Genomic DNA, 23,171 nt, shown 5'->3' on the forward strand with positions numbered 1-23,171 from the left:
TTAAATTACTGTCGGGCTCGTATAATTGCACTATTTTCTACAGCAAACAAAAGTGGCATAAATATTGTCCAGACAAGAGGAAGCACATTGAAAGGACACGATCAGCAGAGCATATTATACAGTTATTACTCACTCTGATGACATGTTTGATGAATCATGCTTGAGTATCACTTGCATCACAGCAAAAAAAAAAATGTATTTCAAAAATAGTCAATTTTTTTGGTATAACAGTTTACAGTGTTTCACGGAGGGACAGAGGAAAGTTGATTTAAGAGTCATCATGCATGTGTAATACTTATAGATAGAGACAGAGGGAGTGAGAGATACAGAGAGAGAGAGAGAGAGAGAGAGAGAGAGAGAGAGAGAGAGAGAGCAAATGAGCAACAGAGGGAGGAAGTTTGTCTTCCTCTCTCATCACTGGAGGACTTCACACTTGAAAACATGCCGGAAATGTAAAAGGTAACTTTGTTTAAAATCATATTTAAGGAGATTTACCAACTGTTCTCTTGGTTTGGTTTTCCTCTAGGTGTGGTTATGTTTGTGGTCTAAGGACAGAAAGTTGACTTAGACTACTTTACACTAATGCTTAAAAACTGAGGCAGCAGATCTCCTAACCCTGGCTCGAATAAGAGACGAGGTAAAACGTACTCTTAAAATCATATTAAGTACAGTAGAACGATTCTTATTGATCACCAAGATAAATACTTAGTATACTACTAACAACTACTACTATTACTAACGGGGTGAAGGTATTGAACATCTTTGGTATTTCTACATGTGGAAGGCTTTGTAAAGTCACAAATTTCTGACATCTCTCCCATAATCATGATGACAGGGTAGACAGACATGGCGAATAATGAGAGCCTCTTCCTCTCTTTCAGTAAGATGTTGAGTCCGTCAAGTGCAGCTCAGAAGAACCTCAGTGAAGAGGACAGCTCTGGATCTGATGCTGGGTCTGAGGTCGGTCTAGAGCCTGAGACAGACCGGTTTGGCTTCATTCTGACCAATGGATCCACAGCTGGGTGAGCACTTCCAGATGTGTGCTTGTCTACTGTTTGTGTAACAATAGTGAGGTTGGCACTGTAACCAAAACCAGGTATTCTGCTTCTCTGTTTTCATTTCTGTGTTTAATTAAATAGGTCAAACGAAAGAGAGACAAATGTATGCTGAGGTGGCTGTTGAAATTACTAAACTGTTCCCAGGTAGATAAGACTCTAGAAAGTCCAACATTTATAAAAATACAGACTCTATCCAGACAAAATCTCTGTTCATTACTAAAATGTATTCTTTATTAATGATCAAAAACATAAACTTTTACGTTTCAAAAATGTTTTAAATGTTTGTGATCAAATGTAAGGTTTTCATACATTATTATCAGATAGCTGAACTATACATATCAACAGTAAAGCAATGTGACCCTTTAAAATAAAGTCAATCAAAGTTTCTCATCACAGAGGATGGTCTCAAGTTGGACGTGAGCTGCTTGTTGCTTTAATCTTTAAGATTCAGATATTTTCCTGTTGTTTCTGTCAGTGCCAAAAGAAATTACTCAAAACAAAATGTTTCCATGCATGCTGGAAAACAATCTGATTAGAAGACTGCAGGTTAACTGAAAGTCTCTCAAGGGCTTGTTTTTTATAGGCTCATCTACAAACCGCTCTGCCTCTCAGAAAGGCAACCCAATCTGCAAGGGCCTTCAATTGTATTAATGGGGATTCATTTTGAATCAGGACAGAAACCTTTACGACAAAACTGTGTCAGGCCTGTTCGAAGTGAAAGGAAGAGACAAAACCTATATTACAAAACCTACATTATAATACACTCTGGGGATGCTGTAATAATGTGGATTTTATAATTCTGCAGGAACATGTAAAATCCATGCCAGAAAGAGCACAAACTGCAATGAACTTTTAACTTTTACATTTTTACTTTCTGACAATACAGGCAATCACTTTCAAAAATCAATTGACTACATATCTAAATTACCTTCGAACAACAATGAAACAAAAAATCTTGGTGGTGGGCTGCATTTGAAGCAGTTTAAAATCAGGATGAGACCAGCTGAACAAAGAGCTACCTGTCGTCTTCGTACTTTCCTCATTGATAACATCCTGACCTGTTGCCATAGAGACATCACACTGCTAACGTGTGGTTTTCCTGTTTCCTGTCTTGTTTTTCGGAGCATTGCCTTTCTGTAATGACAACACACAAAAGAGCATGCAGAAATGCTGCACAATGACTTAAAGGTCTCAAGCTAACTGTTTTGAGAGCCTTAATGCTGTATAGTCAATGGATGAGACACACAAGAGGCATGCATTGCTGTAGGATTACTGTTATTTCATGTTTAAAAATACTTACATGGTATTTTGTATGATGTTTTGTGTCAGGAGTGTGGGCCCGCCCCCTGAATTGGTCAGGCAGAGAGAGACCAAATGGATCAACATCATTCTCCAATGGGATCGCATGTTGTTGAAGAAGACCAGCAAGGTGTGCCCCATCTTAGACACTTTAAGTCATTACATAGAAGGGCACTCAGAGAGTGCAGACCTCTGCCAAGGCCAATGTAAAACAACACACACCACACTTCAGAGAAAGAAATTCAAACTCACAGTTAATGATCGAGATCTGCCACAAAATTTTTATGGGTTCCTCCCTAGCTCATGCCCCATCCCTCAATTTGGTGCAAATCAGTTCATTGCGTAATCCTGCAGACAAACAAACAAACAAACAAACAAAGAAACTCACTGTCACACTGTCGTGCATCACTGGGACTCTTTTCCTATTTTGACAAGTCAAAATGTCAGCTTTGAAAAAGGCTTTCATACTGTCAACTGATAATACAGAATCACATTGCTGTAGTCGTTTGTTTATGACTTCTCTGGGCTGATCCTGTGTCTCTGTTACCTATCTCTCTTCAGGTCAAAGTGCAGTGTCAGAAAGGCATCCCTGCCTCACTCAGAGCGAAGTGCTGGCCTCTGCTTTGTGCAGCAACTGAAAGAATGAAACAAAACGAACACCTCTACGAGGCAAGAAAACTCGTTACAAAGGATGCCGTGCAACTAGTGCAGAAACAATTAGTTAATTAATTGATTTCAAAATGTGGATCAAAAGACAAAATAATTGACACAATTTTGGCAATCAAGTAATTGTTTATGTTATTTTTCAAGCAAATGTGACACAATCTGATGCTATTCTCAATTTTATATCACATTTATATAATATTCATATTAGGTATCTTTTGTTTCTGTGTCAGTCTCTGGACTCGCAGCCTGCTCTGCAGAGCTGGGTGGATGTGATTGAAAGAGACCTGGACCGACAGTTCCCCTTCCATGAAATGTTCCTTTCCAAGGATGGACATGGGTAGATAACATTTATACTTATGCTTGTTTCTGTTGAAGAGTAGGTAGCTACAGAACAGTCCTGCAGTTTGTTTGGTCTTCAGCATACCTCTGCTACTCCCACCTCATTTCTGCATTCCTGCTTTCTCTGTGTCTGTGGAAAAATAAAAGTTCCTTCATTAAAACTAGAAAGTAGACAGTGATATAATTTGCTGTATTTTAACTTTGTAAACTCACTTCGCTAGTCGAACTTGGGTTTTATCAAAACATAATCGTGAGTTTTAAACTTGTGGTTTGTGTGACTGACTATTGTGGTGTGTGTGTCTGTGTGTAGGCAGCGTGGTTTGTTCCGGGTGTTGAAAGCCTACACTCAGTACCAACCAGAAGAGGGTTACTGCCAGGCACAGGGGCCTGTGGCTGCAGTGCTGCTGATGAACATGCCTGCAGAGGTAGCAAAATGAAGATGCGGCAAACCTTTTTAAAATACAGTTCATTAATCTGCATTTTACTGGAAAAACAAAAACCCTTTTCAGACATTTAATGTGTACCACTGTTGGCATCATCGGTTAAAATGTAATATGTCTGTAATATGGCACAAACGCTGGTTCAGAGGCATAAATACCTTGGCAGTAAATGTTCAAAAAATTAATGTTAATAAATGTTCAAAAAATTATCTAATGTGACATCTAATATTCACCTAATCTAATGCTGACAGGAAGCCTTCTGGTGTTTGGTGCAGATCAGTGAGCAGTACCTGCCTGGATACTACAGCCCTCTGCTGGTGAGGACATGCACATATACATACATACGGACATACTTTTAAACCTGTTTAGTTTGCTGTACACAGATTTCAAATATAGGCCAGTAAATTGAATCTGACAGTAGATTTTTTGTTTGCTTGTGCTATGAATTAGAAAAATGCTAAGCTAATGTATCCATGCCATGTGTTGTACAGGAGGGAGTCCTGTTTGATGCAGGCATGTTGACCTGGGTCTTGAAAAGGACATGTCCTGCTGCACACAAACACCTGCAGCACCACGGAGTGGAGCCTCTCATGTTCGCCACTGACTGGCTGATGTGTCTGTTCACACGCCACCTGCCATTCAACACTCTGCTCCGAGTCTGGGATCTGTTTTTCTGCTACGGTAAATCCTCCACATTGGCTGATGGTCATACAAATTACATTGTATTCCAAAAGGGAGGCAACTAAATGTGTAATTTCATTGACATGATAATCTGTATATCATAACTGTGCTAAATTGATTTGCAGAATAATTATTTGTTTGGAAATATTCTACAGCTTGTGATGGGTTTGATATGGCTACCACTGTTCCCCCGGGTGTCATTTTCACCTCTCTCTTCTGTGCAGGGGTGCGGGTGCTGCTCCAGGTGGCGGTGGTGCTGGTGCGTCGGGTGCTGGGTCGTGCCGAGCTGAGGAAGCAGTGCCCGGGCCAGATGGAGACTCTGGAGAGGCTGAGGGGCGTCAGGGAACAGGTCCAGGAGGACGACGACGCCTTTATAGCAGAGGTAATAACCTGCTAAAACAATGTTCCAGACTGCGTTGAAAACTAGAATAACACACATCAACGTTCATGCATTTTCATTAAAGCACCAGTTAGCCAGAAATATACAGCCTGGTTATAAATCCAGTGTAATTTAGGCTTTTCACTGAACCTGAACTGGAGGGAAAGCTAGACTGTTGTATGTCAACTTCAAGACATATAGTGTAAGTGTATTTGCGATATGTCAGCTGCATTTTATTGAGAATAATGTAATAAAAGGAAAATGATATTCAAAATTTAACTCAGATTAACCACATCAAGGTTACTGTAATCTACCTCTACATCCCCCCCCTCCCCCTCCCGCACTCTCAGGTGTGTTCAGTTCCACTGTCAGCCAGAGATCTGGAGAGACACACGGAGAAGGAACTACATAAGTGGAGGAAAGAAAGACCTTCATCCAGCTTTGACCCCAGAGGTCGCTGTCTGGGATACCGCATGGCGTGGGCAAGGGCTCGGCTTAATGAGGAAGAACGGGACAGGAAAGAGAGACAGAGAGGGAACCTGTCTGTCCCTCTTTCTCGCTCGGCCTCCACCCTGTCCCTTTCTCCTTCGCTCCTTCACAAGAGGTTGAGGAAAGGGGGGAAAGCTAACACAGGTGAATGGGAAGGCGGTGCTAAAGTTGTGAGGCATCTTTCAATGGGAGCAAAGGAGGACTGGAGAAACTGGAACGAGTTAAATTTTAAGAAGGTTCAGGGCGTTCAGGAGGAGGAGGATGACGAAGAACACAAAAAACAGAGCGAGTCAAAACTAACAATGAAAACTGAAGAGAAAGAACTTTTAGAGGAACCTAAAAAGATGGACAAAGTTCAAAACACACCAACAGAGCACTCAGAAGACACAGAGACAGTAAAAGAACAGATTGAAGAAGTTGAAACAAAATTCACTGAAAAGGAGGCAAACCAACCCAAAGAGACAGAGGACAACAAAATCATTTCAGATCAGACAGAAGAAACAAATGAGGATGCTCACCAACCCAAAGAGACAGAGGACAACAAAATCATTTCAGATCAGACAGAAGAAACAAATGAGGAAGCTCACCAACCCAAAGAGACAGAGGACAACAAAATCGTTTCAGAACAGACAGAAGAAACAAATGAGGAAGCAAACCAACCCAAAGAGACAGAGGACAACAAAATCATTTCAGATCAGACAGAAGAAACAAATGAGGAAGCAAACCAACCCAAAGAGACAGAGGACAACAAAATCATTTCAGATCGGACAGAAGAAACAAATGAGGAAGCTCAGCAACCCAAAGAGACAGAGGACAACAAAATCATTTCAGAACAGACAGAAGAAACATATGAGGAGGCAAACCAACCCAAAGAGACAGAGGACAACAAAATCGTTTCAGAACAGACAGAAGAAACAATTGAAGAGACAGAACCAAGCCAAAGTCCAACCAAAGATCAGACTGCTGAAAATCTTCTTCAGCCCACTGAACGAGGAGAGGAGTTGGACTCTTACAGCCAGTCACAAGTCCTGGAACAACAGGATCACAAAGGCCAGGACCAGGAAACCGAGGTCAAAGACACAAAGGAGGAGGCGGAAGAACAAGTGTCTGAAAGTGAACATTCAGCTGCTGTGGAGGAAAATCAGAGCGAGATACAGAAAGGTGCCGATGCAGACCCACGAACAGATGAAGAAATTCAAGCAAGTGTAGATTCAAGTGAAGAACAGATGATCCAGGCTGAGATGAAACCAGAGGAGAGGACAGAAAGTAAACATGAGCCACAAGTCTCAGAAGTCTCAGAAACGAGAACTGAGACAAGTTCAGACTCGGAGACAAACAGCAACATCGAAGCAGCAACTTTCACAGATCCAGATCTAACAATAGAGACAGGGACACAGGAAGAAGTGATCACAAAGGACAAAAACTCACAGGGTGATGCATTAAGCATGGCGTCATTAGCAGAAGCTGACATTGAAGAGTGCCACTCCCAAACAGAGACAGAAACTGAAGGACAGGTGGAGGAAAATGCAGCCGAGCAGAACATATTAGAGACTGAAAAAGCAGAAATAGATTCAGAACAACACATTGATTCAAAGACAGAGACTAAGACACAAACAGAAACATTAATCCTGTCTTCACCTGAATGCATCCAACAAGAAGACATTGATGTAGTAGCTGACACAGAAGATGATGCAGAAATGCCAGTCGCAGATGACACAGTGAAGGAGTCAAGTGAAGAATGTGCTCATTGTTCAGAGAAAGAGTGTGATACAGTAGCATCTGAACCCGCACAGGAAAAAGAAGAAATAATTTTGACTGTGCACTCAGAGGCACAGGTTGACAACAGTCAAACACAAGCAGAGGAAACACCAGCTGAAACTCAGACAAATGTGGAGGCTCCTGACTCTGTAGCACCTCCAGAGAATGAGGAGACTCCAACGCAGGCCGTAGCAGTGAATCTCACCACTGAGCCTGATGGGAAAACGAGTTCAGTAGAAATGAGTACCTCTGAGGAACCTGCACCCGAAGAACTGATAAGCCACGTCACTGTGGGTCCTTCAGAGGAGGAAGGGAGCACAGAAAATGTTCAAGAAAATACTCTAGGAGAGGATGACGTCTTCATATCCACTCCTAACGTGACAGACAATCCACGTACCGACAGCAACCCACATGTCGAAAATACAGATGATTCTCCTGCTGAGTCAAACAACAGCAGTCTGACACAAGCCTCTGGGCACCGCAGTAACCGGACCTCTGGTGATTTCTGCGTCCGCAAGTCTTCCAGCTCCCGTGGGTCCAGGTTAACACGTAGGCTCTCCGAAGATCTCTTCACCATCCCACAGAAAACTAGCCAATCACAACCTGTCCCTAATCACCCAGAAGTTACACACGATGAATCACCGACCAATCCTGGAGCTGTAAACCAAACCCAAACCCCTCCTGATGTGACCCAGTCTTCAAAAGATTCCTCGTTACCGACCTCAGAAGTGACAGAGGGCACAGTGGAAGAGCAGGAGCCGTCCTCCCCCTCTAAACGTTTTGGTCTCTTCCGCAGGCTACGAGGAGAGCAGCCCAAAAAGGCAAAGAAAAAAGAGGAAAAGAAAATGCAAGTCCCCAAAATCCTGATTCAGGACTTCAGTGATCAAACCACGACGGGGAAACTGGTTGAAGAAGAGGGCGAGGAGAAACTTAGCTCCAGGGAGAGAAGGAGGAGGCGGAGGGAGCAGGAAAGAAGGGAGAAAGAGGAAGAGAGGTTGAGGAAGAAGAAAGAAAAGGAGATGGAGAAGGAGAGGGAGCGAGAGAGGAGGAAACCACAGACGAGGGGAAAAAGTTTTCAAGTGCAAAAGGAGAAAGCTGATCCACCTCAATCTGCAAAGACTGGCTCACAGACGCTTAGCTCTTCTAATTCTTATGCTGAATCTTACTTTTGACAAACATTTGTAATAGTACCTGGGGTGACTTGGTCTGAAGCACATGGTTATGATTATAACTTTTGATAAGTCTCAGTAGTAGCAGTTAAGACATTTAAACTGCCTGCACCACGGTAAAAGCTGCGCTTCATGTGATGAAGAAGTTTGGGCCATTGTTTACAGCTATGTTATTGCTGCACCTTAATGAAAACTTTAACAATAACCCTGTTGTGCAGACTGTATCCATCCAGGTGGGGTCGTCCTGTTTCATTGTCCTATCTGTTGAGGCACTGGTTTGAGAAGCAGACATTCCCCTCATCCTAAATCTTTGTTATACTTGAACTTTTCTTTTTTACATGTAAATAAATAATAAATGATGTTAACATACTTTGAAAAATAAGTTTGTTTTATTCTGAGGGACTTTTTGCTGCTGCACCTTGATCACAAACTGAACACTCAAAAAAAAAACAGCAAGTGCTTCATGTGTAGTTTCACATAATCCCAGGTTTCAACCATTAACATTATCATCCAATAAATGTGGTTCTATACAGATGGTAAAAGAAAAAACAACAAAACAGTGAAATTGAAAATAAAAGTCCAACATGTCCATTTCTACATTTTCAAATAGTCCGGGAGGAATGGGGAAACAGTAATAAAAGTGGACACACATGTGCCCGCTTTCAGGTCAGTCCATCTTTCTCGGTCCCCATCCCATCAGTCCATCGTCACCCTATTTTAAGTGTCATCCTCACTGTCACTGGCCAGCACTTCTTGACTTGTCACTGGTTGAGTACTCATCTGAGAAGACGGGGGAAGCACAGATCCAAAGAACAAGGAACAGAACTAAGGGAGAAGAACACAGAGGGGAAAAATATTAAATGACTACAGTGTACTCACTGTATATTTTATCCAAATGTTAGACAGAGAAAAATCTGAAAGTACCATCTAGTCATTTGTTAGATTATATATATACGCTTGGTGCAGACTTCACAACTTGTGCCCTGATTCACCAGTATGAGACAAACTTAGTTTTAGCAGTTCAAGGCTTTTCTTGATCTTTCACAGTTGCCAAGATAGTAAAATCAAATATATTTTATTTTATCATAACCTCAAAAAAAGGTACACTGGTGGCTGGAGCACCTTGAATATTAGTCTCTGATGGGATATGAGCGTCATCCAATGAGAGGACAAGAGAGAAAACGGGTGGTGAGGTGTGACAATGACTTTTCTCTTGTCTTTGTCTCCTGTCAATTTGTTCATTCACATTCACATCATTTGTTCCAGTCATTGACCTCTTAAAGTGGAATAATCTTGTAATCAGCAACCTAGTCTGAGATGAGTCGTGAACTCCCACGTCAACATGACAGCAGTCGGTGGTAAAAAAAAAAAATTCAGAGATTTTTGAGGTTTGGAGTCTGCACTTGGCCTCAGTAATCGTTGTGCATGACTACAAGGCAGAGGATGTTAAGATATTTTGAGAAGACCACTAATAAGCACATAGCTGGTATTTTGTGCTTAAACAGCACATAGCACTCCTACAGAAACTCAAGTGTCATCTAGCTGTCAATGTTATGGTGTTATGTTGTGTCTTGGGACCTGGACTAGATTATGCCTTTTGTAATGTATTGTTTTGATGGTTTGAAAGTAAATTAATGTTAGAAAATTCATACTTCATTGTTTTATTATTTTGTAATTTTCTATAATTATGCTATAAAAACACAATGATATATGCAAATGGTCAGCTATCAATATAGAAATAAATTTTGTTTCATCTCCTTACATATTCATCAATTTATCTAAAAACCATACCTTCTTATTAGGTGGTCTGTCTGAATCAGATGTCTCCTCCTCTTCCTCCTCCTCACTGTGTATCCTTGTCCTGTGATTGGCTGCAGCAGGCTGTTTTGAGTACGTGGATTCAGCTAATGGGGGTGTGGGTGGACCTGTAGCCGAGGGACCTGGTGCAATACTGGTATCCATTGCGATGAGGTAGGAGTCAATGTCATCATTCATGAAGTCATCGGGAGGGGGAGGTGGTGGTGAGTGTGCTCTGTAGGGTGGAAGGGAAATATGACATGAATGAGGAAGTGAAAGGTTAAAAAATGTCGTTCTCAGGCTCCATACAGAGCTTCAGTGGAAGCCCACTTATGTATAAGTTCAAGTTTATTCATGATGCTGAAACAGATCCCAGCTGCTGTAATGTCCGGAAATTAAAAAAATTAAACTCAATAGTAGTTTTACTATTCATGAGAAGAGCATCTTTAGTCCTGATATCAGGCAGAAAGTCTTCCCCCTTTATTGTGCTGAAAAGCCACACCAACTACAACCCTATTGGTGATGTCCCTCTCACCCAGAGCTGGCTGGCTGGCAAGATGGAGAAGTACAGAATGTTTTACACACAGAGATTACAGATGGTTTAAAAGAGGCCAAGTTTAAGAAATCCTAACTGAAAACGCCAATCCACCCAGTTCATGATAGACAAGACATTGCACTTAACTTCAGCTTGTCAGAGACAGCCCTGAACACTCACCCCTGCCCACATCTATTACATAACCTGTGCTCCATTTATAACAAGTGATGAGTGACAAGATTGTGGAAGTGTTGAAAGTTCAGCCTTAGCCATGTCCAATGCATCACATATGCTACATTTTCAATGATTAAATGGTTGTTTGTGTCAATTCAGAAAAACTCTATCAAACGTTAATTGCACTATGCCATAGACCACATGGACAAATGTGCTATTGAAAACACCTGCAGCTCGTGGTCAACTGCCTCTCCACTCAGAGAATGTAATTGTCCACCAGGTGGCATAGCATCCCTGCAAAATGAATGCTAAAATTTCCTGCCTGTCATTACAACTGAAGAAACTATTTGGTGAAACAGCTTTTTTTTCACGTGTGCCATTGGCAAGCCTTTTCTAAAGACTGACTGACAACTGACTGACGTCTGAAGTCCAGCCTATTCAATTTGTTTTGAGTGTTACCGTCGTGTGTTGTTTTTACGGTGGTTGGGATCGTCAGAAAGCGTAGCCAACACAAAGTTCCCCTCCAGGACACTGTCTGTTACTGAAAGTACCACAGGACTGAAACACACATGCACGCACAAAATTTAAATGTCAGTATATTGTGATAACACAATTGATCAACTGATATCTGTATGTGAGTATGCTTACCTTCCCGGCTCATCAAAGTACATAGAAATAGGGAGACCAGTGGACTCTGCAAACACTAACAAACCCTGAGGGAGAGATGACAACACATGCCTTAGCAAACCGTGATGAGAAACAAATGCAAGAAATCCACTTACCACAACATATTTTAGCTGCCTACACCTTGCCCTCAATTCCTCTATAGGACTTCTCTCACCAACCCTCTCTCTCCTGACTTATCCTCTTATTCTTTTGCACTGTCATTCCTCCCTTTGTCCGCTGTCTCACCCGTAACTCCTTCAGACAAAACGTGACGCTGTTGTGAGCTTGGACAGCGAAATGGTCAAACTCGTCTGAAGCCAGACACAACTCTGTCAGCATGGCCTTGGATTGCTCTGAGAAGGACACAGAAAGAAAAGCAGGAGTGAACTGAAGACAAAAGCAGAGAAAGGTTTAAAAACAAAAAAAATAAAATTTATATTGTGCCTTTATAGTGCCTTATTACTGTTAACTTACAGAGGTATAAAACTACCTCTGTTCACTAATGACAGCCACTGCACAGAGCAATTCTGATTTGACGTCTGTCCACCAAACGAGGGCACCACTGGGTTCATATCCATCCTCTCTCCCTTTTTTTGCATAAATTCTCCACATCATTAACAGCATATTTTCTTATTTTTGTAATGCAAAGCTCTTTCAGAGATACAATGATTCATTGGGGCTGTGGGATTAGTAAATATAAGTAAATACACTCAAGCTATGTTTATCTTTCTATTTAGTTTTTCTCCTTTCATGGAATTTTTTGACATCTCTGTACATGTGTCAAAAAAGTGACCCTGATTTTTTTGTCACAAAGTTGCGTCACACTAAAATGCTCTTTTTGATTGTACGTTACTTGAATATCCGATGTAAGATTAGTATAAAAAGTGTGTTATGACTTCTTAAAGAACAGTTCACAAGTTCTACAAATTCTAGTAAGTAAGTTTGTAGTTGCTGTGTGAAGAAATAGACAATTAAGTCACCTGTATCTTCATCTACATGGTTCCTGACCCACATCCGTTCATCACTCACTGCCACAGTGACCTCTTCCAGAGAGGGAGGGAAGTGCACGACTGTGTCCACCAGCAGCCTGACAACAATGGGAAAACAGACATAGCGTAAGCTTCTAGTGAGGGAGGTGGACAGAAAGACAGCAATAAGCTACAGTTACATAAAAGACATGTCATTTTATTTGCAGACCAACAACAAATGTAACAGAGAGGGTCCAAGACAGAAAACAAGAGACGGATTGTCCATGCTACAGAAATATTATTACAAAGAAGAATGCAGAAAGAGTTCGCAGACCTGGGCTGGGCCCTGAATATGTTGGCACAGCTGTCTTTATCAAACACTGCCTGTAAGCTTTCACTGTCCTGGAAAGACAGGTTATGTGTCTTCAGCAGGCCTGCAGAGACAATGCCAACACACAAACACTTACACCAGGAATACCATACAATGAATGCATGATGTGCTACAATAAAGAATACGTGTCAGTATAAATGAGCTGCAACCCTCCTAAAAGCATCCATGTTAAAGTAAAGTAATGTGAACCATCTGAGGAGGAAGTGAAGCACTGATACCGTGTTTGCAGTGCAAGGTGAAGGTGAGGCGGTCCTTCTGCTCGTCCAACTCAATGTGACACTTTTCCACTGTCTTCTCCAGAGACGCCAGAGACCTGAACACTGCCTGCACACTCTGACTCATATATAAAAGGAACATAAGATGGGAAATAAATAAATATACACATGGGGATATGATCATGACTATGTTTCATAAAGCACTTTGTAACATGGGTTTAGAAAGTTTAGTTTGGGATTATTACCAATCTTCTTATTATATGAAGCTGCCAAGAAAATATTTTTGTGATATATCCGCACCTTACATTAATTTAAAAAATCTACAAGTGTACAATTGCCCAACATCCTTCACATGTTGGTGACAAATGGTCTACCCTTTGAAATTATTGTCATGTACAACTGTTAAAACAAGGAAGCTCGGAGGTTTTGCACAAGGCACATAAAGATAACCACAAGGCAGTACCATGGTAGCAACATGACAGGAAAGATAGTGTTTGAAGTTTAGTAGAGAGAAGAATTTATCTGGCTTTGCTCTGAATAATGGATACAGCAACAGTCAAACCCAGACATGGGTACTGCAGCTGCCAGGGGGTAGAAATATTTTGGATTTGCGTTGCTAAAACTAAAATACATCCACATATTTGTGTGTAGGTGGGGAAAAAAACACATAAATAGGATTACAATTTGATGTTATGCTGCTCTTTACTATATTACTATCACTGTATATATTAGATCGGCTGTCCAGGATCTGCCTCCCACCAACCTGAATTAGATGTAACACTTTAACATCATGCACTGTGATTGAGAGTTCATTAAAACTGGTGAGTATATGAGCAGAGAGGTCACTGCAAGTCTAAATTGTAATATGAGAACAAACCTAGTAACAAAAGAAAAAAAAAGGAGACCAAGAATAAACATCAACAGCTTCAGGGTCACTATGTCATGTGTGAAAAAAGTACTGTGGTAATATCAAAAGGACAGGTGCTGCTGATTAAGGAGTACTTGAGCTCATCCGATAAGGCTGACATAGATCATTTCAGCCCATGTAAATGTGCTGGCCATGAGAGACAATTTATATAAAGCATTAGAAGAAGCATGGCTCAACACACCTTTATTGCCATCTTGCAACGGAAGACATGCCCACTGGGGATGGTGTACCTGTGCAAGAAATGGGCGGGGAAGTTGGTTTACAACTCTTGGAAATGACACAAATAATGTGATGTTCAGCGACTCTCTCTCTATCTATCTCTCTCTCACACACACACATTTCAGTGCCGATTATGAACACAGTCTGCACCTGCTGAAGAAGAGTGGTGCGAACAGGAAGCAAGCATATGCCGACCGAGAGGAGTTCACAGACCGCAGGGCCAGCTACAAGAGAGAGAGAGAGAGAGAGAGAGAGAAAGACAAAAAAAAAACAACACTATTCATTGACGCAAAGTATGCACCAACAGGAAGCATGTAAGATACATGCATGGTAGGAGGAAGTGTTGGGTGTGTGTCATTATCAGAGCAGCTCACCCCATCTTCCTGAGGCTCCACATACAGCTCATCACCGATCCTCGACAGGGAGTGGATGGCTTTGGCGAGCACTTGACGGTACATACACACATACACACACTATTACTATCAACAGCGAAGTAATTCCATACACTGATGTTCTAGCTAAAGACAGAGCTGATAAAGCAGAAAATGTTTGCTACCTTTCACGTTTCCTCCCGTCACGACGCAGTCCATTTCTATAAAGTGGATAATACTTTTGCGTTAAGTTAGCAAACTCGGCTAAAAGTTAGCCGAAACTACCGGCTACACACCATCAAAAACTGAAGCAGTAGGGGTGTGACTGTTTGTACACGGCGCAGAATGTCACCCAGTGCTGAAAACATACTCCATTTGGTTATAGTTTTGTTTTTAAGTTTTATTTTCGGCTGTGGTTCAACTAAGCAGTATCTTACACCGATCTTGACGTTGTTTACGCCGCCATTGCCCGCTTCCGCTCCGTGAACCAATCAGAGACACAGGCGCTTGAGGGGCGTGGTTAATTACAGCCATGCGCAATGGGCGAAGAAAAACAGTGCAAAGAGACGACTTTATTTTACAGATACATAGTTAGTTTAAAGATGCGGTCAGGCATTTAGAATGACAGATCACTTAACATCTGAAAATAGGGATATTTTAAGAGGAGGACAAATAGGCCTACATTTAATGTATTGCTAATAAATTGATTTTAGTGGTTACAACAGTGGTAAGGAGTAACTAAGTTCATTTATTCAAGTACTGTGGAGAATGTAGATACAATTCTTAGATACTTTATTATGTATTTCTACTTAATATCACTTTATACCTCCACTCAGCTACATTTCAGAGACAGATTTTGTTCGTTTTACTTCAATAAAGTTATCTGACACCTGTAAAATAAAATAAATATAATATAGTAACTAACAGCTGGCTAATATCAACAAATGTTAATTAAAAGAAATCAGAAAAAAGCACTCTCCAGGTTCCAGTACAACATTAGGGGATTCTACTGAAACTAACACCAACAGTGAAGCCTGTTTCAAAAGAAAAATTAGCAGAATTTATATGAAATGGGTTATACCAAAAGTCATTGCAGGCATTTTCTATTTCTTTCATTCTGAAGACACATAAATAGCAGCTGCTCTCAAAAAACGCCCTGTAATTACCACTCAAGGGTCACAGTGGGAAGAGTGTGTGTGCATGTGTGAGTGAGGGAGTCAAGGAGAGAAATAGGAAGGAAGGGAGGGCAAATAGAAAGATGGGTAGAGAGTCACAGAAAGAGGGAGAGTCACTGTCAATTCACAATTATCTCACCTTACTGGTCTTTCCTGTTGGTCTGCTTCAGTGTGTAAGATCTGAGGAACGCTGCCGTGCGCCATCCCTCCTCCCATCACTGGTGACTGCTGGAGAAGAGGTGTGACTAGAACAGTCTTCGTGTACTGAAACCTCAGACATTTGATGAAAGAGAGAGACTTTGAAGGGACTCAAGAGGAAAAAGTCAGAAGTTCTTTTGAGTTTGGCTCGGCTTTGTGCCAAAAAAACACAAACAGAGAGAGTGACTGCTGCTTGAACTTTTGAGGATTATGGAGAAGTGGAAAAAGAAACGTTTCTATCCTTGCTGAGGAGGTTAAATTTTAAGAAATGGATCTGTCTTGATATTTGCTGTGAGAAACTATTAAGCCAATGATGGGAAAAGTTTGGAGCATGAAGAGAGAGGGAAACATCCCTACAGGAGTCTTAACAACAACAGCTGGACACAGGGGTGACATGATTTTTTCATGATTAATTTCTTTTGTCTGGATATTCAGATTTCTTTTCACAGCAACACATTACATTAGACTGTTTGAAATCTATAGTGGACTTTATTGCGGTGTTCACGTCTACTCATTGCTGACATGCCTTTCTGTGACTTCTGGATTTGATACACGGCAGTTTTCTTCCTAGATGTCTCAGTCACATAATCAAACAGACACTCAGGCCTTGCTGCAGTCCATGCTGCAGAGACTGAAGCTCCAGCCAGTGAAAGAGGGGCAGCCCTTGCTAAACACACCTGTACCCAACACAGCTGCTTCCACATTGAAGGAAGATGGAGAGAGAGGAGCCTCCAACCTCCAGAAAGTAAACAACAGTCCTGTAAATAGCTTTGAGTTAGGGACCAATGGTATCCCATCAAGAGAGTTTGGGATCTCTGCTGCGGACAGTAGTTTTGGCCTCAAAGGTGGGGAAATACAGCAACCAGGTCATGACAGGGGCCTCATTTCCTTTCCCTCCCAGAAAGACAACATTGATAATGACACGGGTGAGAACAGGGTGTGGGGACAGGCCACATCGCCTGGGATCACCCCAACAGGAACAGGACAGCTGTTTCCCGCTAAATCACTTAAGGATGCTGATACCACTTCCTTTGAGAGGACTGACGGTGAAATGGTGAGTTATGGCAGGTCTCCAATGACAGGACACATTCCTGGTAATAAAGATGCTGTCACAATGTTGGGACAGAATCAGGTCCAGGATCAGGGCTTTAAACCCAAGGGTTACAAGTGGTCCTTGACGCCCACAGATGCAAATCTTGACACGCAAAGTCAAGAGAATAAAGTCCTGCATGTGGGATATGGAGGCTTGGGAGCTTTGGCACAGAGTAAAGACATACAGTTTGTTGCAAATAGCCAAAAAACAACAAACAGCAGCTCTAGAAGAAAACAGCGATCATCTGAGAATAAAACGAGGAGATGGACGCAGAAGATTAAGGAGAGATGGTTGGACAGGACGGGGAGTTTTGGCAAAAAGGGAAAAGGAGAAGGTGGGAGAGTAGACCAGAAAAGTGAGGAAGGAACTGAGGTGAGTTGTGCCTTTTTATTACTTACTCAATATTATCAAAATTAAAAAAAAAAAAAACAGTAAAACTTCAGCTTGTTTACTTTGCAGACTTCACCTCCAAACCAGCTACTGAGAGCAGAAAATCTCATCAATACATCAAATAAGGAGGAAGGAAGGACCGTCCTTCCATCAGACAGCAGTGATCCCAGTAAACCTCATCCTGCACACACAGAGGACAGCACTCTTGATGGGCATGTCAGGTAATCAACCATCAAACTGCCCTAATATTGCAAAAACACACCCAAACCAGTCCTGTAGTCAACCCTACATTAAAGTTATCACAATCAGGCTTTGTTGATTTGTCTCTTAGCCCTAAAGTTACACCAGAAAGATATGTGAGGTATTTCTGAGCTGTTTTCAACTATAGAGGTTATGTTAGTTTGTGCTGTTATGTTCCCTCTGATGTGTCAAACACACCCTTCTCAGTCTGACAGCGTCTGTCCTCAGACATCATCATTCACACTTTTCGTATTGCGATAAGTGACATGATCATTTTGATAACGTGTCTTATATGGGAACATCAAAAATGAGACCGTTGATGGAAGAAGTGTTCAAATGCTTTACTTCAGTAAAAGTATTCATACTACAATGTAAAAATACTGTATTACAAATACAATTAAAAAATAACTGTCAGCTAAATGTACCTTAAGTAACAAAGGCAAAAGTACTCACTATGCATGCAGAATGGCCCTCATATACTGTTGTGTAGTTTAATTTACTATAACATTGCATTCCTATTTTATCTAATTTTAGCTTATTGTAAAAAAATTTTCCCCCCAAAGTAACTAGTAACTACAACTGTCAAATAAATGTAGTGGAGTTAAAGTAGAAAGTAGCATGAAATGGAAACAATCAAGTTTAATACTAGTTGTATTTAGGTGCAGTGTTTGTTTTGATGTACCACCCCTGAAAGAGACACACACTCACACTCTGAGACTGACAGAATGGCTTTTAAAGGATGAGCCTTTCCTTTGTGGTTTAAGGATAAGAGTGGTGTTATTTTATATTCTTATTATAGTCAGCAAATCCCTTTAAAAGACCAAAGCTCTCTCAATCTCTCAATACCTTCTGTCTTCTTTGTCCAAAGCCTTGGTGTTTTTGCCTTAAAAACAGCACCAGTGTCCTCCTGTGCACTGTTTTTCACTGTACTTGAAAGTCTTATTGAATTTTGTTCTCCTTATTCTTCTTGTTGCTGAAGATATTTCATTATGGCTCCCTATGTTTGGGGTCATTGTCTTGCTGCAGAATGAATTTGGGACCAATCAGACACCTCGCTAGTGTTGCAATCTAAAAATGTAAATTGCCAAGAAAACTTTTGCACAGTACTGTATGTACTCACTAGGAGTACAAATAGGAGGTTGATCTCTAGTATATTTATTGTCACAATAAGCAGTACACTACCACCAACCAAAACAGTCTGATTCCACAGGCTTCCCACCAAACTGAGTAACATCTGAAAACCATATGCTGCGATTGACAGAGCATAAAAACTAGTCAGAAAAGCAGCAGCTAAAAAGTAGAACAAATGCAAACTTGGTCACTGAAAAAGGAGAAACTAGACTCTAACACTGACCATTCCTGGATCAGTGTGTTGTCTGAAAAAATACTGCAACAATATCTACTTTTATATAATTAATAGTGTCAAATATCATTAGATTTAAATAAAAACATTTGGAACATGACGAGTGGCGTCTATGAAGGGGTACTTGCGGTCATCTGACAGGGTTGTGGGTATGTCAGACAAAAGAAGACGGAAACCGCTGCTCTAGTCAGTATTTATGGGACTAACTAGTGTATGTGGGATTGAGTCAAAATAAACTGCACTGCCGAAGTTCATCATAATGAAGGGACATGTCACCCCGTGAGATGATGTGCCTTTTTTTATAACGTTTTTTGGGTCGACAGTGGAGCTCTATCGCACAGAGGAATAAGGCATATAAGGCAAGATCAATTCATTGTTGGTTGACAGTATGAATCTCTTCTCTCTTGGCAGGTCCTCTAGTGATTTTGAGTTCGGCCTGGGCTCATTCAGCCTTCTCGAGGAGATCGTCACAGGTCAAGAGTGGGCAAAGTTCCTTAACCCCAACCCACCGGCCACCTCAGCCAATCACAGACCATCGGAAGAGCAGCTGAGCCAACTCCAAATGCAGGACAACAGCCCATGGAGCTTCAGGGGCACAGAGTCATCACCAGTTTCAGATTTCAGTATGGCACAAATATCACCTGATGCTTTCCTACCTGTCAGCATGGACATGTCAGCGGGAAAACGACAGCAGTATGTTCACACAGCAGCTAATCTATCAGAACCGATGGAAGATTTGCAGTCTGGAGAGAGAGGACGGGAACAACAACCTAGACCTCCATCCTTTGTAGAGGTCAGACATGACTTACTTACTCACTCAAAATTATGTTCTCCCATATTTTTTAGCGATTATTGTGCAATATTATTAAGAAAAAACAAAACACACATAACCACATTTCTTTAACTCTACTTTTTTGTGTGACCTTTTTACTTTCACTTTTGAGTTGCTCACCATATCATCTGGTTTCAAATGCAGCCAAAATACAGTCTGGACAACTCAGCGCTGAAGAGAGTCCACCTCAACAGAAAGAGACACCATCAGTCAGCTGAGAGGAGAGACGAGAGGCTTCAAACTGAGATAATAAGTGACGTAAGAGAGGCAGGCAGAGGTGAGAACAACTTAATACTGAATAATCAGATATTTCAGGTACTTGAACTGAAAGAGGTTAGATGTGGTCACCTGCGGCAGAGACATTTGACAGAAATTATGTTCTTTAGAAAAGGGAAATTCAGTTCTTTCTTTTGTCTCTTATTTTATAGGGGCGTCTATATCTTCACTGAGCATGACCAGCAGCCATTTGATGGATGAAACAGGAGAGTCACAACATGAAATTGTCATGCCGTTACACACCCTAAACTCTTCTCCTACCCCTCTCTCTCCATCCTGTTTTAATCCTTTTGCTCCTGCACCTCGGGGGGTCCTCAAACACTCAATATCCCAGGATTCAGAGTCCTCAATGGAAACAGTGACAAAAAGGGTGAGATATCGTGCATCACAGTGCCTCCTTGTGGCATGAAACATAAAGATGCTATTTACACAGTATGTGTGTGTCCTACATCTATACTACATGCTTATTCTAAACCTATATTTATTAGCGTCCTGCTGACACTATTCTCCCACAATGCAATGCACAAAGGAAATGTATGAGTTGCTCACAGCTGTGAAAACTGTTGATGATGAAACAGCTCAGAAACAAAAACAAAAACAAAATAACCTTTTAATTTTATATGCATGTAGTATGCAGATTAGTAGATTGTACTCTAACTGCAAAAATACAGTATACTGTAGTAAAAGTTAGTAAGGAACCGCAGTATGGGATTGGGGGAGGTCGAGGTGGTCATGTACTGTAGATCTTAATAATTTTGTTTAAAAGGTAGATTGTTTAAACAAAATAGCTTTGTCATGTAAGGCATCTCAATACGGACATTTTTTATATCTTTGTCTGCACAATAACATGTATTTATGGATTGAATATGTATCTGATTTTTAAATAGCCTATTAGTAACACTTTGTTTTTAGGTTAAGTTAGGTTAAATCCTGAATAATTTCCAAATAATTTCCAAGATGGTTTTTTTAATGCTTAATTTAAACCCATGTTAATATCATTCATTTCTTTCTAGAAACTTCATGTATGTTGATGTATTATGAGCAGTCAGTGTTGCGTAGACCAATTATAACACTTAAGAACGAGTCATTTTATTAACTATTCTTTCTTGGCCACTTTCTGTTCACCTTCCTGTTTCATTCTGTTCATCTTCTCTGGATCAGAGGCGAGTTGAGGAGAACCGCCGGGTTCATTTTTCAGAGGAGGTGCTGACCATTGCTGCTCCTGAGCTGGATGTGGATGCTACAGACTCAGAGGAGGATTCGGGAGCAGAGGAGGACTCTGTGATAGAGCAGGAGTGTGAGGTGGAGCAGGCAGCGGTGGAGGAGGTGGCAGCAGTGCGTCGGCCCGCCCTCCCTACCTGGATACGGGCTCTGAAGAGAAGGAACATGGGGAGGAAGCACAGATAGTGACTGTGAAACTACAAAAAAGAGCATTTAGTCTCACACACTTGTTTCTATTTAAATAAATGGAAAAAAAAGATTTAAATTTGGTAAGATATTGAGTTTGCCTCAGAAGCAACTTCATTTAGTTTGAAGACTCTTTTTAAATAAACCAACAGTATCACAGTATTTGTAAAAACCACAAAACATATAAATGTTTGTTGACTGGACTTTTTTGGACACTTAAAGCAGTTTTTCTGAGCTGCACCCTATATTCAAAAATGGCAGCACATTTAACCTCCTCATCTCACAAGGACTTTGATGTTTAAACATCAACTGCAGATTATTAATTTAAGTGGATTTCTTTCCTTTTTTTTTTTACCCTCGACTGTTTTTAAGGCCATGCTCTCCAGTGTCTGTATATTTAGACTGGATTATATATTGACAGTGTTGTACCAGCTTTTACAGCTTTTGTGTGTGTTGCCCTCCTCCTTCAATATCACACTGGAGAGCAGCCCACTACAATGTGGTCTGCTGTCTATGGCACCGACTCATTCTCCATATCCTCTGCTTCTTGGTAATGGCTCCCTGTCTGGCCATCCTGACAATTAACCCCAGAGGGGGAAAGAGATATGACTTGGAGCTGAAGCAGTGATTTCTAATTTGTCTGCTACTCTCGGTTGAACGCTTGAAATGGTGAAACCCTATTTTGGAGCCATTTTCTTACTGGAGTCAGAGGGAAGCACTTTTTATTTTTTTTATTTTAGTCGGACAGTATTTTTTACTCTCTGTCTCCTGTTTTATAGACTGGGCTTAGAGCTACAGTGATGCATCCATGTGAGTGGAGCAACAAGGTTAAGAAAAACATTAAAGGAAGATTTCAACATTTGGGAAATATGCTTATTTGCTTTCTTTCTGTGAGTTGGATGAGAAGACTAACACAACATATAAAACTATGTATAATTCAGAGTTTCTGCTGGCTGCCTGGCCAGCTGCTGCACCCAGCCAAAAACAAATGGTCTGGTGCATAATCCCACATTAAAACTTCACTCTGTCATTTTTACTCATTGGTTTTTGTACGGATTAAAGAAATGAGATATAATATGTTAACTATTCAGTTTTAGAAGTGCAGGTTGCCACAGCCAGGTTAGCTGTTTCCTCCATCCTTTGTGCTAAATTATGCTAACTGGCTGCTAGCAGTACTGTAGCTTCATATTTACAGTACAGATATGACAGTGGTATCCTTCACCTCTTAAAGTCACCCTCCCACCATCTTGTTATCCTGGGCAAGGGTGCTGGATAATGTGTGTTAACCCACTTTTTATTTACATTGTCCCCTCTACATGAAAAACTAGATAACATTAAAAAACAAACCCTCCTCCAGCTACCTCATTATTCATATTTATTATAAATGCTTCTACATACATCTGAAAAAGTGACAGTATCTGCCAATTCACGTTTCAAAATTACAAAACTGTGTGCATGGACACACACATCCAGTCTTATTAGGCCTTCAAATGTTGTTGAGTCAGAAAACTTTTTTTTCATTCTATCTATTCTGTCATTTCCTTTACATGCATTATATTGATTTGTGTGATTAAATTAGTAAATTAAATTTTGTGGCTAACTGTTGTCAATTCCTCTGTGGCCTCCCTCCACAGCTATCTTCTCTTGTAAATCAG

The 23,171-nt window shown here is 40.9% G+C and overlaps 3 protein-coding genes and 1 long non-coding RNA gene across 4 annotated transcripts; 2 read left to right on the forward strand and 2 right to left on the reverse strand.

Moving 5' to 3' along the window:
* The first annotated feature begins 7 nt into the window (after positions 1-7).
* tbc1d10c (TBC1 domain family, member 10C) lies at positions 8-8,660 on the forward strand. The gene is made up of 10 exons (XM_056382703.1): positions 8-459; positions 882-1,022; positions 2,388-2,487; positions 2,919-3,026; positions 3,254-3,360; positions 3,673-3,787; positions 4,054-4,119; positions 4,294-4,483; positions 4,708-4,865; positions 5,213-8,660. Exons 1-10 carry the CDS (start codon positions 377-379, stop codon positions 8,279-8,281), a joined length of 4,137 nt encoding a protein of 1,378 aa, XP_056238678.1. The 5' UTR covers positions 8-376; the 3' UTR covers positions 8,282-8,660.
* On the reverse strand, positions 1,183-2,904 carry LOC130173433 (uncharacterized). The gene is made up of 3 exons (XR_008828418.1): positions 2,610-2,904; positions 2,359-2,404; positions 1,183-2,192 (listed from the first exon to the last, which is right to left on the reverse strand). It is a non-coding gene; the product is annotated as an uncharacterized LOC130173433 (long non-coding RNA).
* rad9a (RAD9 checkpoint clamp component A) lies at positions 8,649-15,034 on the reverse strand. The gene is made up of 12 exons (XM_056382706.1): positions 14,728-15,034; positions 14,546-14,616; positions 14,322-14,395; positions 14,134-14,182; positions 13,028-13,142; positions 12,753-12,852; positions 12,431-12,537; positions 11,697-11,803; positions 11,433-11,497; positions 11,244-11,342; positions 10,070-10,310; positions 8,649-9,103 (listed from the first exon to the last, which is right to left on the reverse strand). The coding sequence occupies exons 1-12, from the start codon at positions 14,759-14,761 to the stop codon at positions 8,996-8,998; spliced, it is 1,170 nt and encodes a 389-aa protein (XP_056238681.1). The 5' UTR covers positions 14,762-15,034; the 3' UTR covers positions 8,649-8,995.
* zgc:113229 (uncharacterized protein LOC550612 homolog) lies at positions 14,540-23,057 on the forward strand. Its single transcript, XM_056382704.1, has 7 exons — positions 14,540-14,623; positions 15,888-17,380; positions 17,468-17,619; positions 19,413-19,794; positions 19,978-20,110; positions 20,262-20,479; positions 21,271-23,057. The coding sequence occupies exons 2-7, from the start codon at positions 16,487-16,489 to the stop codon at positions 21,514-21,516; spliced, it is 2,025 nt and encodes a 674-aa protein (XP_056238679.1). The 5' UTR covers positions 14,540-14,623; positions 15,888-16,486; the 3' UTR covers positions 21,517-23,057.
* The last annotated feature ends 114 nt before the right edge of the window (positions 23,058-23,171 follow it).

This window comes from Seriola aureovittata, chromosome 8 (genome assembly GCF_021018895.1).
Source record: "Seriola aureovittata isolate HTS-2021-v1 ecotype China chromosome 8, ASM2101889v1, whole genome shotgun sequence".
Taxonomy (NCBI): domain Eukaryota; kingdom Metazoa; phylum Chordata; class Actinopteri; order Carangiformes; family Carangidae; genus Seriola; species Seriola aureovittata.

Coding starts and splice junctions, on each gene's coding strand:
- tbc1d10c (XM_056382703.1), top strand. CDS start 377: ATGAGCAACAGAGGGAGGAAGTTTGTCTTCCTCTCTCATCACTGGAGG. Junction 460..881: donor ACATGCCGGAAATGTAAAAG/GTAACTTTGTTT, acceptor CCTCTCTTTCAG/TAAGATGTTGAGTCCGTCAA. Junction 1,023..2,387: donor ACCAATGGATCCACAGCTGG/GTGAGCACTTCC, acceptor GTTTTGTGTCAG/GAGTGTGGGCCCGCCCCCTG.
- rad9a (XM_056382706.1), bottom strand. CDS start 14,761: ATGGACTGCGTCGTGACGGGAGGAAACGTGAAAG. Junction 13,143..14,133: donor GTTGCAAGATGGCAATAAAG/GTGTGTTGAGCC, acceptor TATATGAGTCAG/AGTGTGCAGGCAGTGTTCAG. Junction 11,498..11,696: donor TTTGTCTGAAGGAGTTACGG/GTGAGACAGCGG, acceptor TCTCTCCCTCAG/GGTTTGTTAGTGTTTGCAGA.
- zgc:113229 (XM_056382704.1), top strand. CDS start 16,487: ATGTCTCAGTCACATAATCAAACAGACACTCAGGCCTTGCTGCAGTCC. Junction 20,111..20,261: donor CGTAAGAGAGGCAGGCAGAG/GTGAGAACAACT, acceptor CTTATTTTATAG/GGGCGTCTATATCTTCACTG. Junction 20,480..21,270: donor TGGAAACAGTGACAAAAAGG/GTGAGATATCGT, acceptor TCTCTGGATCAG/AGGCGAGTTGAGGAGAACCG.